The 16,610-nt window shown below is 39.5% G+C and overlaps 1 protein-coding gene across 6 annotated transcripts in view; it reads right to left on the bottom strand.

Annotated features, from left to right (window-relative positions):
• The window catches only part of smpd4 (sphingomyelin phosphodiesterase 4), a 27,269-nt gene extending 10,702 nt beyond the window's left edge, over positions 1-16,567 (bottom strand). Inside the window, exons 1-11 of one of the 6 annotated variants that reach the window (XM_028575567.1) lie at positions 16,420-16,567; positions 15,932-16,027; positions 14,772-14,858; positions 12,639-12,775; positions 12,341-12,416; positions 10,991-11,099; positions 10,292-10,344; positions 9,161-9,312; positions 8,591-8,723; positions 7,656-7,727; positions 3,519-3,656 (exon numbers count right to left, since the gene is read on the bottom strand). In XM_028575567.1, coding sequence (XP_028431368.1) covers positions 3,519-3,656; positions 7,656-7,727; positions 8,591-8,723; positions 9,161-9,312; positions 10,292-10,344; positions 10,991-11,099; positions 12,341-12,416; positions 12,639-12,775; positions 14,772-14,858; positions 15,932-15,970 — 996 coding nt within the window. In that variant the 5' untranslated portion in view covers positions 15,971-16,027; positions 16,420-16,567. The remainder of the gene's footprint in view (positions 1-3,518; positions 3,657-7,655; positions 7,728-8,590; positions 8,724-9,160; positions 9,313-10,291; positions 10,345-10,990; positions 11,100-12,340; positions 12,417-12,638; positions 12,776-14,771; positions 14,859-15,931; positions 16,028-16,419) is intronic. The other 5 variants (XM_028575569.1, XM_028575568.1, XM_028575570.1 and 2 more) reach the window with 5 other exon arrangements.
• Between the last annotated feature and the right edge of the window lie 43 nt (positions 16,568-16,610).

Here is a 16,610-nt window from a genome sequence, read left to right as displayed (position 1 = left end):
GATCAAACCATTATTTGTCTCCTTGTTCATTATCTTACATATTTTCCTTCCGAAATAACGTCCCATGGTGGACAAAGGAAGGGGAGGGACTTAACCTCTTTATTACTAGGAGAGAGAGTGAGTCTGGGCCAGTCAGTTAGCAAATCATTTTGTCTTCTATGTGTACAGCTGCTTCTATCGGACGGATCGTCGTGGTAGGATTTTGGTCCCAAATTCTGAAAAACAATGACCTGCAGCGGATACTCAACATCAGATCTGTTTGTTTTTTTTTCTTTTCATCTCAGCATTATTAGCATTCTACTATGACATTTGTTTCTTCCCTTGCTTATAAAATCATTTCATCTTCAGTTGGCATCCTGTCTGTACCAGGACAACATGGTAGGGACACTCATGTCTGTAACCAAAAACTTCCTCTGAATTTATACTGAAAATAATAAGAATTCATTCTTTGTTGAGGTTGTTTCAGACTATGAGAACAGCTATTCATTTTGGGCTGTACAAAGTATATTTAATGAACATTTTTATAGGGCTGTCCTCGACTAAAGAAATTCTTAGTCGACTAACACTTATACGATTTTGTCGACTAATCGATTTGTTGATTTAATTGACAGAGCTGTGCGCTTTGAGAGGTGGTTAAGACTAGAAAAGCACAATATAAATGTAGTTAATTAACCATCTGTAAAACTGAGTTTCTCCACAATTAATCCTGCAAAAGCACCACTTTAAATCTTGTGTTTACCATAAATGTGCTCAGAAGTTTCTTGGAAATAAGTAATTAAGCATGAATAAGCATAAAAAATGACTAATCGACTAAAGAAATCTTAGCCGACTAAGACCAAAACGACCGATTAGTCGACTAATCGACTAAGAGGTGGCAGCCCTACAGTTTTATAAGATCACTCACAGCCGTGATTTATTAAAATGTAGAAATCAAATTACATTTTAATAAATGACACAGAGAGAATGAATGGTTGGACCTCAGTGCTCCATTAGCTGCTTACAGCAAAATTATACAGTTTTTCTTATAATAATGCAAGCAAACGCAAACCTTACCTCTGTGAAGAACATGTATGTGAATTTAGGCTGAGAATTTAAAACAATATCTCTAATAACTAAATGATTTTGATGCATGTAAATAAAGATTGTTCAAACTGTAGTAGTATCTTTTGCTTGATGAAGAGCAAGAAACAAACATTTAACACCTACAAAAACATGTAAAGCAACAAAAGCACACCAGATTTAGTGTAAAAAAAGCATGCATTTAAAAAAACACAAACGGCAAAAGAGAATCAACATCCAAACCAACAAGAATTTGCTCAATTTCCAAAAAGCTTCATTGCAGGCTTACTTTTCCTGTCAAGGATACTTCTCTGTAGAGATTCACAATTTACAGTCAGACTGGAGGCCTCAGAGGGAACAGAAGAGTAAGACTTTGGGCTACCATAAAAGCACAGGGATTAATAATAATAATTAATAAGCAGTCCATCATAGAGGACTGATAACGTAATCTCTTATTTCTTAAATTCTAGGTTAGGACCACACGCTGCTGCTTGTGGATCCTTAACTATAGATACTTTTTTAAGGGTCAGCCTAAAGTCTTTAAATCTTGCTACATTTTGAGCATTTTTAAGTTAATTAAAAAAGGAGAAGGAATTAATTCCTGACACAAAGGTAAACAAAAGGCCAAAATGAATAGGGAATGACTGATTTAAAAAGCTGGATTGTCTTTAATCATTTGGGTTGTGTGTGACAATATCTAGAGTGCTGCAGGGATTACGTATTTTTGTAGGCCAAACCGAAGTTAGAAACGTCCTGGTTCCCTCGACAAAAAGCCAACTGGATTTTTCCCATTACATTTTGGCAGAAAATAATTTTTGAAATGTAAATGATATCACCAACAAATACACAAACAAACATTAGGCTATGAAAGAACTAAACATCACGGTCACATTACAACTTCCCCACCACCAACTTAAAACTGATTTCGCCTGTTCGACAAGATTTTTTTTTAAGGAAATGTGATTATATAGCATACTTTTCAATTAGATTTTGTTTTTATTTTATTCTTTCTTTTTTTCTTACTGTGTATTTAAGAAACCTTTATTCTTAAGTATGTGTATGTCATGTCATCATTATGTAAGGTTGTAATCATAGACAGTTCAATAAATGGAGACAGCGACCCCATATACTTCTATGGAGAAGTGGAAGTGAATTAGAAGCACTTTTCCCGTGATGGGTGAGCATAGCCACAAACTGAGCTTGAAGACGTAGATGTGACGTGAGCAACGTGTCTGAAAGTTGTAAGTCTTCTGGTAGCTGTGCCAAGAGAAATCTCAATCATTCCCAATCTTACAGAGACGGAGAGCATAGGTATATGTAAGGAGATAACATAGGCAATGGGTAATTATTGCTAACTAAAATGCTAGTTAACATTAGAAATTCAACTTAAACAGCTAATGTAAGTCGAAACTGCCTGCAAGCTTCTCCTGTAGTATACGGTAATTTCTCTAAAGTCACGTGGTTATGACACTATTGTTTCAAATGCTTATTTCTACAAAAACTGCTGCTACGGGGCCATAATGTGAGATACAAGGTAATGGAGCCTTTTATACATTGTCATATTTCTTTAGAAATAAACAATGGACAAATAGAGTCTAAACGCTTCAAATATAAAGTTATTCGCTGTCAAAGTGACGTCAAAATGAATGGGAGTCAATGGGATGCTAGTAGAAGGTGATGGCTCGTTGGCCAAACAATCTTCCAATAGGAGGTACGCTTTCCGGCTGCTCCCTTACCCCCTTGGTAATGCTCATTGAATGGAAATGACTGCCCTATTTATGTATTCATTAAGTATGATGCCGAACAATGGTTTGTATTACATGAGATTTGTAAAATATGCAAATTTCATTAAACAAAATTGGAAGATTTTGCGTGTTCCACATGAGGACATTTGTAGTCCTATTAAGCCACTTGTAGGCAACCGCCTTTTTAAAAGACAAATACAGGCTTCAAAATTCACGAGTGGGGTATTTACTAACATATTTTATGTCAAAGAACTAAGCATGTAACATTACACTCAAGTCAAGATTCAATAAGATTTACAAAACGATTTTTCTCACACAGTAAAGTCTGAAGTCAAACAAGTGAAAAAAAAACTAGAGAACGTCCTGGTCCATTTAAAACCTGCAGCACGATTCATTTATATTGATTTTAAACAATTCGCAATGCACTGTTTCATCCCTACAAAGAACAAAACATGAACATCTCTTTACTTGTCTTAACCACAAATTTTATGTCAGGCATTAACAAAAAACCCATCGATTTCGAGAAGAGAGAAGCTGAAGTGCAAAAACGCTGCCAACTCATTTCAGATCTTTAGGACTCATTCCTGCAGCACTCTATAGTGCATCACAAACAACCAATCACTTCCACCTTTTTCGTAGGGGGGCGATGTCTCACCGTGTTTGTCAATTTGAGAGAAGTACCCTTGACTTTGACTGTAACTGACTGCGGTTTACCTCCAGGAGGCCCCAGAGGGGCGGGGGTGAATGAAAAGGTAAAAGTACTTGGTAGGTGTGGCGGGTCCCAGAGCCTGGTGGGGCGTAGGGTTGGCACGGCATGCTGGACATACTGAGGCGGTACTGCAGCAGCGCCAGCTGTTCACCCGTTACCACCAGGGGGAGGGAGGGGGAGGGGAAGAGAAGGATGAGGAAAGACATAACGAAAAGGTGGGGGGGGAAAGAGGAAGGAAAAGAAAAAGGTGCCAGGAGGAAGGTACACATGAGAACAGGAGAAAAAAGGAGGCAGCGAAAAAAGGAAAATGCAACCAGACAGAAACACAATTGGAGCAGAAAGACAGGAGGGGAGACAAACAAGAATAAAATGTTGACTGTGGGAACACAATGCTTTAACTGCCGGGGGAACGATGCTGAGGCCTTTTCCTGAACACCAGACGGAGGGGGATTACATCGCCATAGGGATGGGAATCATTTCAAACAGGATCAAATAAAAATCACAGTTACTAAAAAATGTAAAGTAACAGAATTATGTTTTGCCCATTACCGCAGAGCAAGAGATCTGACAGAAGAGAGCTATCGTGGCTGGAGAGCTTAACAGTGTCGATCCGGAAGAGTAAATATCCCGTTCATTTTCTCCAAATGGAATTTTGATTATCAGCCATAATGTCTACACAGTCCAAGGGAGACTTCCCATCTGCTACGAGATTGTGAAACGAAGGTTTCTGCCCCCAAAGAAGCCAGAAGTCTGTACGATATCCACATTGTTTTATGAAAAAACATGTTTTATTCACATTGTCATGGAGAAGTACTACACTATCCACAATCCTAAGCGTAATAGCGACGTCTCAGATTGGCGGAGCTCGCGGTTACCATGGAAAGGTTGACCTTTAGCAAGCTGCTGCCACTGAAGTCTATGATCATCTCTGTACACGGTCTTGTACCTTTTGCCTTTTTTCTGCCGTTTTGCAGTCATGTTTTATGGTCACGATTCATCTCGTAGCTGGTTGGCTTGTTTCAACGCTTAAAACTCATTATATAAGCATTTAATGAAACGTTAATTGAGCAATAGATCAGGAAAAAAAAAAAAAAATCACTTCCGGAATCAGAGGCGTTTAAAAAGCGGGCGCTCACTGTTGAGCTCAACATCAACGAGGATTGGAGTGTTTCAAAAAACAAAACAAAAGGTTTGGCCGTAAAAGAAAATGTGCCAGATTGTGTGGATGTATCCTTGATATATCCAGATGCATATTTAAATAGAAGTTGGGCTATCAGTCTTAATCATTCCCATCCCTAATGTCTAACATCATTACCAGAGTGAACTCAAAACTGTAAGATTTAGTTTTGCACCAATACAACTGTCAAAATAATCAACAGTGCAACACTGCCAACAGAGGCACAACATGCAGGAATATGTGGGTTTGGTCTGGTAAACTAATCCATATTAAACAAATGACATGGTATGCTATATATATTGACAGTTTTGTTAAATATGAACTGCAGATCTGAGAACATTAACTCTCATTTCAAGCATCTACATTAGCTTGGGTGATCCAAGCTAAAATCTTGCAGTTTCAGTCCACTCTTCACAGACACAGAACACAATAACTCAACACAGTAGTTAATATATTTTAGGAAGATTAGCATTTGGTACAGGGGAGGTAGACTTGATGAAACCTGTGTTTATGACTGCATTGGTCAGCATGTTACACGAGGAGTTGAAGGGTTACTTCACGGTTTCCTTTGCAGCCTTTTGGAGCAGTTAACGGAGCTCAAAGCTTGAAGTGAAATGACTTCTGATATTTAAAAATCTGAACCAGAGCTGCAACGATTGGTTGACTGACAACAAGATTAGTTAGCAACTTACATCTGACAGTTCCAGCTTCTAAAATTTGATGTGTTGTTGTTGTTTTTTGCTTCTCTTACATTAAAACAAACTGAACATCTTTGGGGTTTTGGACTGTTTAAAACTGCATTTGGTATTGTTTTTAAAAACCAAAAGATATATGATTAAAGGTGCTCTAAGCGATATCACATGGTTTTTTAGGCTACAACATTTTTGGCACATACAGTAAACATCTCCTCACTATTCGCGAGCTGCCTGTCCCCTGAACACACTGTAAAAATAAACAGTCTTCCAGCATTCCAGCCAATAACGGACAAGAAAGATTTGGGGTGGAGGTTGGGGGGTTTAGTTAGCGGAAGGGAGGGGATGGGATGAGGAGGAGGGAGGGCCGAGCTAGCCTCCGTTGTGTTTGACAATACTTCGAACGTCAACAAGAAGTGACGTCATCCAACATCCCTTAGAGCACCTTTAATTGAGAAAACAATTTGTTGCAGCACTAATATTTATGATTGACACACCATGAGCAGTTTAGGGCACAGTCGCCCTAATTTGGTTCAATCTAGGGGCTTTAACTAACAATTATTTTCATTGTTAACTGATCTGTTGATTATTTTCTGGATGAATGGATTAGTTGTTTAGGATCAGTGTTTCCCAAAGTCCCAAGATGACGTCCTCAAATGTCTTGTTTTGTCCACAACTCAAAGATATTCAGTTTACTGTCACAGAGGAGAGAAGAAACTAGAAACTATAACTAATCCATTATTTGACTAATCTTTGCAGCTCCAAAGCACTTAGTTAGATTTGTAAGTAACACTACTGCTCCATAAATACTGAGGAAACAGTGTTGTCGGGAGAATAAACAAGTGTACAACATCTTGGCTTCACATTAATCATGCAATCTAAATAGCCGAGGGTCAAAGTGTATAAAACTACGGAGCAGGATGATACAAACGGCACCAGCACAAAGTCTCACTGTGATTGCTTTTGATCATCAGAACACATTCCGAACTGTACTGTAGCTGCAACAGGGGAACGTTTTTCAAGCATCCTCCATTGGATGCTTGAAAAAAGTTCTGCAGTGCTCATATTTAAGACTCAAGGTTTAAAGAAGCTTAAAGCTTTTTTTGTCACTCCAAAACCCTAATATATTCAGTTTGTTATATTAAATAGAGAAAAGTACTAATATTCCATATTCAAAGTGGCTGAAAACTGCATTTTCTGCCAATTTCGCACAAAAGTATTCTCCAGGAAGAGTCTCCAGAAACCTTCACAGTGTTGTGGCTTTATAATGGTGTTTCACACACAGACAACAAAACTAACAAAAGAAACACTCAGTGACTTGGGGACATCCCAGCATGCAAAGGAAGGTGAAAGGAAGCATAAGCACTACTACGGGGAACACATGCCAGATTCCGTAATGCAGTAGCTTTACTCTGCAGCTACTCTCAAGCTACAAAAGGGATTTTAAAACCATTTTACTTATGACCGGGATGCTTCTAAAGTGGGAAACAGGGATGCCTGCTGTGCATTCATACTGCAAGCAACTCAGGAAACCTTTTAACCTCAGTCAGTTGATTCAGAAGAACTCGCTGCAGCCAATGTTTTCAACAGTTACACACACACATAATATGTTTTTCTTTAATAGGTATGTGGGACTGTGGCTGCCTGCAGAGTGATCACAGATCTTTTGTATTAACCAGCCACAGTAGCTGGTCCATCTTTACATTCAGCCCATACACAATTTTGTAAAACTGTAGTTTTTTTAGTTTTAAACACAGACTGTATATAAAGATGAACGGCGCGTCTCCAATTCCTCCCAGATACGGGTCTTGTAATTTTGGAGCCAGAGTCTGCGCAGTAGTGATCAAGGCGGTGGAGCCGCGGTATCAAAGACCCGCCCATACACCCGCTCGACTAATCACGAGTTAATCCCAGCTGCCAATCATGATGTTTCAGCCTTTTTTATAGCATTAAATAATTAATTAAAGCCAAATTGATCAGAAAATGAAGACTTGGGAAACATTAAATTTGACTTGTTGTAATTACACACACCCATCTTTATATACAGTCTATGAGTAGGACCTCCCGGACCGTAGCTGGTCTGGTGGCTGATGGACAAAAGTACCAACCATGAGGCTGCTGGTCAGAACCATTCTCCCACACTGGGCTCGCTCTGGGACGGGACAGAGATGGTGGAGGTTTTTGTGTGTGTGTGTGTGTTGGGGAGGGTGGGGGGGTTTGTGGTCAGCCATTCAACAGCCAGCTGTGCGATGGGGAGAGGAAATTTCTCTTACCTTTACCTGAGGAGACTGCAGCTTCTGGTACATCTCTAAGGAGTAGTGATGGAGCCAGATCTCCACAAACATCTTAGGATAAACACACACACACACACACACACACACACACACACACACACACACACACACACACACACACACACACACACACACACACACACACACACACACACACACACACACACACACACACACACACACACACACACACACACACACAGTCAAACACTAGAACCAGCATCTGTTAAAAGCATACTAAATGTATTTTAGTTTTCTCTTAGACACAAACCCCCACTACTTGCAATTCATTTTATTGCACTGTAAAATGTTAAAAGTCTTTATATGATAAGCACAGGAACCCATAGTTTGATTTAGGGATTTCACGATTCTCCAGATCCACGATTCGAAACAGCATTTGATTTAAAGCTCACACTTCGATTTAAACATTTTTTTTTTAGGCAGGGACGGTAATGCCACAATAAGAGCCACTAGATCGGAGAAGGGTATTGTACAACAACAGTTTGAGTTTCTCAGGGTTAGAGGCGCCATTGAATGCACCATTAGTTTAATGAGGTGCACGTGAACGCACTGCGGAATCCCGTTGGAGCCAGCATGTTTCCATAACTCACTCATGGGGAAGTCAACATGTTGCCACACATTGCGGGAAGCAGGAGGATTTTACAGTTCTGTTGTTTCTCCGTCAATATCTGACGCCAGCAGTGGCCATGGGGGAAAGTGCAGCTGCAGGCTACCGTTAAGCTAATGTTACCGTGTGTTTTGAGCTGCATGCTACAGCTCCGGACTTGTGCAAGTAGGCGGGTGAAGAGAGAGATAAATACAGAATGAATGGCCAACCCTGCTTCTGATTTAGATAGTCAGAACCGAAAGCTCATTTTGAAATCGTGACACCCCTAGTTTGATTTGTGTCTTACCTGTAACAGTGTTTCAGACCTCCAGATTTCCTGCGCTGCGGGGTCTGCGTTCACCGACGGTTGGTGGAATATGTGATGCTTCAGGAGACTGGGGCTGTGAACGCCATAACCAGCAAAAGAAACACTGGAAGATCTGTTGAAGTAAAGGTTGAAAGGGAGTAGAAGTATAAGGTAAAGGTACTTTATTTGTCACATACACATAGCGAAATTTATTCTCTGCATTTAACCCATCCCTCAAGGAAACAAGTTTCACTAAATAGAAACTTTTTTTGTTATACGACATGTAATTGTTCAATTAATTGTTTTCATCACCTTTTTCATTTTATTTAGTCAATTTATTGAACATGTTCAAAAAAATACACACACAAGCAAAACTGATAAGCAATAAAAAAAGAAAAACAAACAAGATCCTCAGCAACAAAAAATTCAAATAATTTTGTTCATGTTCAAAAGGTGTGGGACGAAGTTGAGAACTTTCTGGCCCTATCCTGTCTTGATTTATCTCCCAATCTTCAGACAGATATGACTCTGACTCTAATATATTTATAAGATCTTTGTTGCTATGAATACCTGGGTGAAGGTGCAGTGACAGAGCCCCTTGAGTCGGAGAAAGGGGAAGGCGGTACACTTCCCTCACTGGGGAGGAAGTATTTGAGGTAAGTGTCCACGAGCACAAAATAGGCGCTGTCAGTGGAGCTTCCTTGTTGGCCTTGGGGGTAACTCTGAAAACATGAAGAGAACGGTGAGAAATAATATGGCAAGCAATGGTTGTGCTCGTTCCGAAGACAAACAGCCAAGAATACCACTTAGATCAAGTTGTTTTTTTATTTAATATTTTCTGTATAGCATAAAAGATCAGTCTATCAGGCTATCACTTAAGGTGCTCGTATTATGCTCATTTTCAGGTTCATAATTGTATTTAGAGGTTATATCAGAATAGGTTTACATGGTTTAACTTTCAAAAAACAGCACATTTTTTTCGTACCGCACATTGCTGAAGCTCCTCTTTTCACCCTGTGTGTTGAGCTCTCTGTTTTAGCTACAGAGTGAGGCATCTCACTTCTGTTCCATTTTTGTTGGGAGTCGCACATGTGCAGTAGCTAGGTAAGGACTACTAGCCAGTCAGAAGCAGAGTATGAGGGCGTGCCCTGACAGTACCTAGGTAAGGACTACTAGCTAGTCAGAAGCAGAGTATGAGGGTGTGCCCTGACAGTACCTAGGTAAGGACTACTAGCCAGTCAGAAGCAGAGGATGAGCGGGTGCCCTGACAGTACCTAGGTAAGGACTACTAGCCAGTCAGAAGCAGAGTATGAGGCCGTACCATGCTAGCAGCTAGGCGAGCATTATATTTTTGTGTTACAAAGTGACCACGTTCGTCTCTGAAGTAAAGGCTGGACTACAATAGAGCTGTTTGGAGCAGTTTGTGAACAGTGGTTTCTGTTGGAGATGGTAAGTCCCTTTGGGGTGGATTTTGGGCTTTTTCACTTTGTAAACCTATAACGTGCACAAAATAGATATATAACACAATAAAGGAAAGAGAAAAAGCCCAAAAGCATAATATGAGCACTTATGAGCACAGCCTTTATGAATCCATTATTAGTCCACAACTCGGCACAGGCTTCAGCTGTTAATGATTTACGTTTATACTTTTCAAGGTTCACAGAACTCAGAATATCATTGATAGTTTTTCGGTAATCTCACCTTTGGTGTGAGGAGACAGTAGGCGAAATTGAACATGAAGAATTCAAACGGATCTGCAGAGCATTAAGGAATAAATCTTCTAACAACACAGTGATGTAAAGTCTTTTCCCTCCCTCGCCTTGTATGAACCCTCCTGTTGTCAATAGACAAACTGTTGCTGCAAAATCTCAGGACAAATTAGAAGAGAACAGCTAAAATGATTAGTTAATGATTCATTGAAATACTTTTGGCAACTATTTTAACAATTAAGTCATTGTTACGGTTATTTTTCAAGCAAGAAATGTGAAACACAATGTTACATATTCTCAGTATTCTAGCTTCTCCAATCGGAGGATTAGCAGCTTTTCTTTGTCATACATGACTGAACAACTTTGAGATTTGATCTATTGGTGGGAAAAAAACAAGGCTTTTTTAACTACTTTTTAAACATTGCATTGACTAAGTGATTGATGAAAATTTGCAGATTTACTGATCAATGAAATTTCTTGACACGGATTTTGAAAAATAGGTTTAAGAGCTGAGTGCATTTAACATACAATATATATAGATTAACAGACACAAAGAACTGTTATTATCATTAATAGTAATTAGCCGGCACATGGTTTTGTTTTCTAATAAAGGCTTGGCCAGCCATGGGAAATCCCTCTCTAATACATCAAGAGGACCCAGACAGATTGGGGTTTTTGGTGGAAAGGATACTGAGAGCGAGGTTCAGAGTCAGCAGACCCGACAGGGGGAACTGCAGCTTGTTGTGGAACAGCGGACAGTCGGGGAGGACTCCCTCCTGGATGCAGGCCTTCACTGGACCCTGGAAGACACACCGGGGGTGAGAATGGAACAAGATGAGGCAGATATGGCTGACACTTTGTCAAAACGGATACCAGTTACAAATCTACAACTGTAATAGCCTTCAACATAAAATGGAACAACATTTAATTATGTACCACCAGTCTTTTTTTCCTACATCATACTCCCAGAGGTGTCAAACTCACTTTCACTAAGGGCCACACGGGAAAATGACAATCACATTAAGGGCCAGATATGTAGAGTTTATTGCCATGCTTTTATTTCATTGAAAAGTCAAATATCTTTGATTGTCTACCTGCACTTCACATTTGTCTAATTCTTCGTCAGTTTTGTAGCTTTTTTCAACATTTGTTGCTTTTTCTGTCTTTTTTGTGGTTTTCGCCAACATTTGTGTCCCATTTGTCGTTGTTTTCCGAATATTTTGTTGCTTTAATATATATATATATATATATATATATATATATATATATATGTCAGCATAAAGCCCTACCAAAAGTCTGCAGAAAAAGTTCCTTAGCCATCATAGAATATTTCTGGTTTGGCGCACAAGCTTGCCAAAATGTCTTGTGAACCTAAATTGATAAGCGGGCCGGATTTGGCCCGCGGGCCTCGAGTTTGACACGTGTGCTCTACATCATTGTTTCTCAAATGGGGGTACGTGTACCCCTAGGGGTACTTTGGAGGTCTGCAGGGGGTACGTGAGATATTTAACAAAATGTTTAATAGTTACAAGGCTGTTGTCCAGAACATTGTTCCTGTTTATGTAGACTTTTCTACGGTCCTTCTACTTTGTAAGTCGCTTTTTTCGAAGTTATGTCACAAGTTTTTGATATAATTTTCGACCTATTCTTGCCTTCCTTCCTTCCTTCTACCATCTTTTTCCAAGGTTTTGTCATTTTTACAGTTTTTGTCTCCTTTTCTCATCAGCATTTAAATGTTTTTTTTAGTCACAAGGATGTAGTTTAGTAAATCTCTCTCTGCGCTTTATTGGTCCTCTTTATATAAGTTTTCTTTTTCTACCGAAAATGATTAGCGCTGGTCAGGGGGTACTTGGCTTAAAGAAACAATTCAAAAGGGGAACATTATTCAAAAAACACACTTATCTAATGAGAGTCAAGACACACAAACAGAGATTTTAAAAAGCACACAAACCAAGTCTGAACAAAGTGGTCTATTGCAAACAACGGAGGTAGAGAGTTTCACTGAGTGTAGCTGTGTCACTAAAGAGACAAAAGTTCTTACCGGAAGATAATTGACAGGTATTTCATATTTGTACTCCTCTGCTTGAAGTTTGTACACGAGCTTCATCATCGGCCCACTGGAAACAAAATACAAAACAGATAAGAAACAGTCTTTGAATGTATTATAGAAACCCACAATGAATGAAATTACACTTTTGGCTGATGCGGTAGAATTACAGGGGGATTTTCCGCAGATTGAAAAACTGAACTGAGGCAGATTTTCATTCTGGATCACTGCTGAAAACTGTAAAAAAAAAAAAAAAAACATTCACAGATTCCGCGAAAGAAGCTGTAACTACCTGGGTTTAAGAAACTCCAGGACAATGTTGTACTCGTTGCTCCGTGAGTGCAGGAGTCGCAGGTTCCAGCCTGCGATGATGCCGTCCAGACTGCCAAACACGGTCTCCACCAGCCAGGGGAAAATGGCGTGAAGCTCCTAAAAGGGAAACACACACACATAAACACTGTATCATGAACTGGAAACACATTTAACACATTATTATGACTGCTCGATTATAATGAGCACCAGCGAAAACAACTGTGGATGTATCAGAGAACCCCTCAGCAGTAAGCCTCACCAACAAGGCCCCAGACCCCCACTGACTCGTATTTTCTGTATTTATTGTTTATTTCTCTCCAGAAAGAGTTATCTGCAACTCTAATATCCCCATTAATTTCTCTAATAAAGTACAATACAATCTTTCATGTTGGATTCTGTGCATATCTTTCTGCAAAGGTTTAGGGTTAGTAAGTATAGGGCTGGGTACTGAATTCAATACCTTATTAGGCACCGACCAAATTGCCTCCTTGACTCTTCATTCAATACCAAATTTCAATACCTATGGAGTAAATCTCATCAACGCCAGTGAGCCAACAAGCACGCAGCACACTTCTACCAAGATCTCATGTTTGTGATTGGCTGTCTAACATTATACGTCGTAGAGGCATGCAGGATAAACTGTATATTACGCACAGAGACTGGGCTCACGTAGTAGGAGCTGAAAAATAAATAAAGGATTTGTGCCTTAATGTTGTAATTTCTTTTTGTTAAAATGGATTTTATGAAATTGGTATCGAAAAAAGTATCGTTTAGGAACCGGTATCAAAGTCACGTATTGGCACTGGTACCGCAATTTTTTTTAACAATACCCAGCCCTAGTAAAGTAAAAAGTTCAGTACAAATTCCTTTAATAGGAAAGTGATGATACTCAAAGTGAAAGTCGGGAGTCACAGTTCTAGCAGCTGTTACCTCGTACTACAAGCACTGACATACAAGTTTGGGTCAGCTGCCCTGCTGTATCCAGTGAAGAGACAAACAGCTGACTCAGTCGTGTACAAACTGGGCACGAGGTACAAAGCCAATGGCATTCTTTTCCAAATATTTCTCACCAATAAGCTTGTACAAACACTATGTGGAGACAAAACAAAAAGGCTGTAAAGATGCTATACAAGGCATAACAAATGATGCTTTGCACTGGGACTGTATGTGTTGTTGTTACAGTGTATAGATATACACCGGTACTCATAATTGACATTTCTGAGCGACCGATTCTAAGTTTTTCTGCTCTCATACTGTTGTGACAGTTTGTTAGACATCTTGTGTAAGCCTCAACGCTGTCTGAAACACACTTTCAAACTTGTGAAACCATTATTCCATTTGTGAAAATGTAAAAAGGGAGATTTTCTATCTTCATCTATGGCTACGTTCAGACTGCAGAAAAAAGTGGCCCAAATCTGAGGTCAAGTGACCGGGTCAGACTTCTACAGAAGTAGGGTTAACACTAAAATCTTGCCCAGATCTGATTTTTTTCAATGCGGCCGCAGTGTGAACAACCGAGGCGGATTTGATGTGACTTTTAAGTCAATCTACATCGACATTTGTCCCAATTATGCTCCGGTGGGAGTTAGCCCTAGACACAGACAGTAAAATTAAAAACTTGACTAGGCCAACAACATCGAGAACAGTAATGGAGCAAGTCAATGGAGGGAGAGTGAGGTGTTAGCCCTAATTAGTGTATGGGAAGATTCAATCAAAACTAGAAGGATCATACCGTAACCGCTCCGTTTTTGAAAAAATAGCAAAAAAAATGGAAGTATGCGGACACATGAGAACGTGGCTGCAGTGTAATAAATAATAACAAATAAAAGTGAAAACGCTTATTTCCTCCATAACCTCCCCAACGTTGAGTGAGAGTTCTTTTGCGCATGCGGGTCAGTTCGAAACCGCAAACAGTTCAAACTGGAATCTGATATAGGCCACATTTTAAAAGGTAATGTGAACAGCCAAACAAAAAATCTGATCTGAGCAAAAGAAATCTGAATTAAGCATTAAGACTTGCGGTGTGAACGTCATTTCAGTAAAATAAAAAGTTCATAGCCATTCACAACAAATATAGCGCAGACAAGTCCGTGGCGGTGGGGGTAAACAGTACCTTTGCAGGATAGTCATCGATGATCTTCACCAGATCTTGGCATCGCTGGAGGAGAGGTTTGGTGGATGTATCAGCTTTAAGATTGGCCTGGAGCGACAAGACAAGACAACACATTCATGTTTTGTCAATCACACAGTAAAAGAAAAGAGACTAGCTTTGTTAGTTTTAGATAGAAGACAAAAATAATCGGAACCAAAAAAAAGGTATTCACCATGTGACACAAGAATCACAAAGAGTTAGATGAAGAAGACATCTCTGGGGTAAGATGACCAATTAAAATATGACAGACAGGTCCTGGGCTTTTTGTGTTTTTGTTACCAACGATTTTATTAACTGTGAAGCTTTTAAGGCTTTTTTTGTTTCTAATTTAGTACTTTTTTGTGTTTGCGAATGCTTTCAACAGAATTTTTGTGTTTACACTTTACATTATACACGTAAGCATAATTTACAGGAGGAGGATAGGGGGTTACAACCCCCCAAATAATCTAAACTGTAGGGCTGTCCTCGACTAAAGAAATTCTTAGTCGACTAACACTTATATGATTTTATCGACTAATCGATTAGTTGATTTAATTGACAGAGCTGTGCGCTTTGAGAGCTGGTTAAGACTAGAAAAGCACAATATAAATGTAGTTAATTAACCATCTGTAAAACTGAGTTTCTCCACAATTAATCCTGCAAAAGCACCACTTTAAATCTTGTGTTTACCATAAATGTGCTCAGAAGTTTCTTCGAAATAAGTAATTAAGCATGAATAAGCATAAAAAATGACTAATCGACTAAAGAAATCTTAGTCGACTAAGACCAAAACGACCGATTAGTCGACTAATCGACTAAGAGGTGGCAGCCCTACAAAACTGGCCAGTGCAACACCCCCAAAAAACATATTAGAATTTACTTTCCATAAATAAAGACATTCGCACCATAACTTGTTGCAGAAAAATGAACCAGAATGCAGAAATTAAAGTGTTTGAGGCTCAAAACTTTACTCCAAAGTGGAGATCTCAACCCCCCCAATGTTGAACCCAAATGTACGCCCTTGTTGTATCCCTTATTTGATTTTTGTTCTTCTATATCCATAAATAATCAATATAATCAATCAATCGAGAGATGAAATGTTGATTTCTCGATTAGAAACTGTAAACAGTCAAGAGACTCACCAGGAGGAAACTGGGCTGCTGTAATGTTGGAGCAGCCATGTAGGACCCCTCTGTTTGGTTCTTTCTATGTACAGACCACTTGGATCCAACCTGGAGCTGGTAAACACGAACACAACTTGCTTTATTTCAGTTCTTTGGTTGAAGTTAGCTGGCGACACAAACTAGCCTAGCATGACTTTGTTAGCGCCCGTAGCAGAAAACACTGCTGCTCATTGAAACAAATGGAAGCTGTGGAAAGAGGATGATAACTGTATGTTCTGTTAATCCGCCAACAATGTCTCCCATTGAGTAGAAAACTCAGCAGGCAGACAGACAGTCAGTCAATGAGCCATGCAAGTTAGCATGAGCCGGCTAGCTAGCGGTAGCTAACGCTAACTAACTTAGCCAGCAACAAGAGACCAGCAACAGCCGTGAAGTCGCCAAGTGTAACGTTACTTTACTGACACTATGAGTAAGGCTTTTAGACTTCCAAGTGAAGACATATTTACCTTCTCCGCTGACAGGAATAACAAATGTCGACTACTTTCCAATCAACCGCGTTTCCATCAGTGTAGTTCAAACACGACCAGACAGTCGTTGACGTCTTCTTCTTTGGTGTTCTGGATGGTAATCATGTTGTTGCTGATTACCGCCACCTTCTGGAGTTACGTATTTCCTCCGATGTAAAACTTCATGTTTA

This window comes from Perca flavescens, chromosome 4, assembly GCF_004354835.1.
Source record: "Perca flavescens isolate YP-PL-M2 chromosome 4, PFLA_1.0, whole genome shotgun sequence".
Lineage (NCBI taxonomy): Eukaryota > Metazoa > Chordata > Actinopteri > Perciformes > Percidae > Perca > Perca flavescens.
The sequence above is the reverse complement of the archived record's forward strand: the minus strand, read 5'-3'. Positions and strand labels throughout refer to the sequence as shown.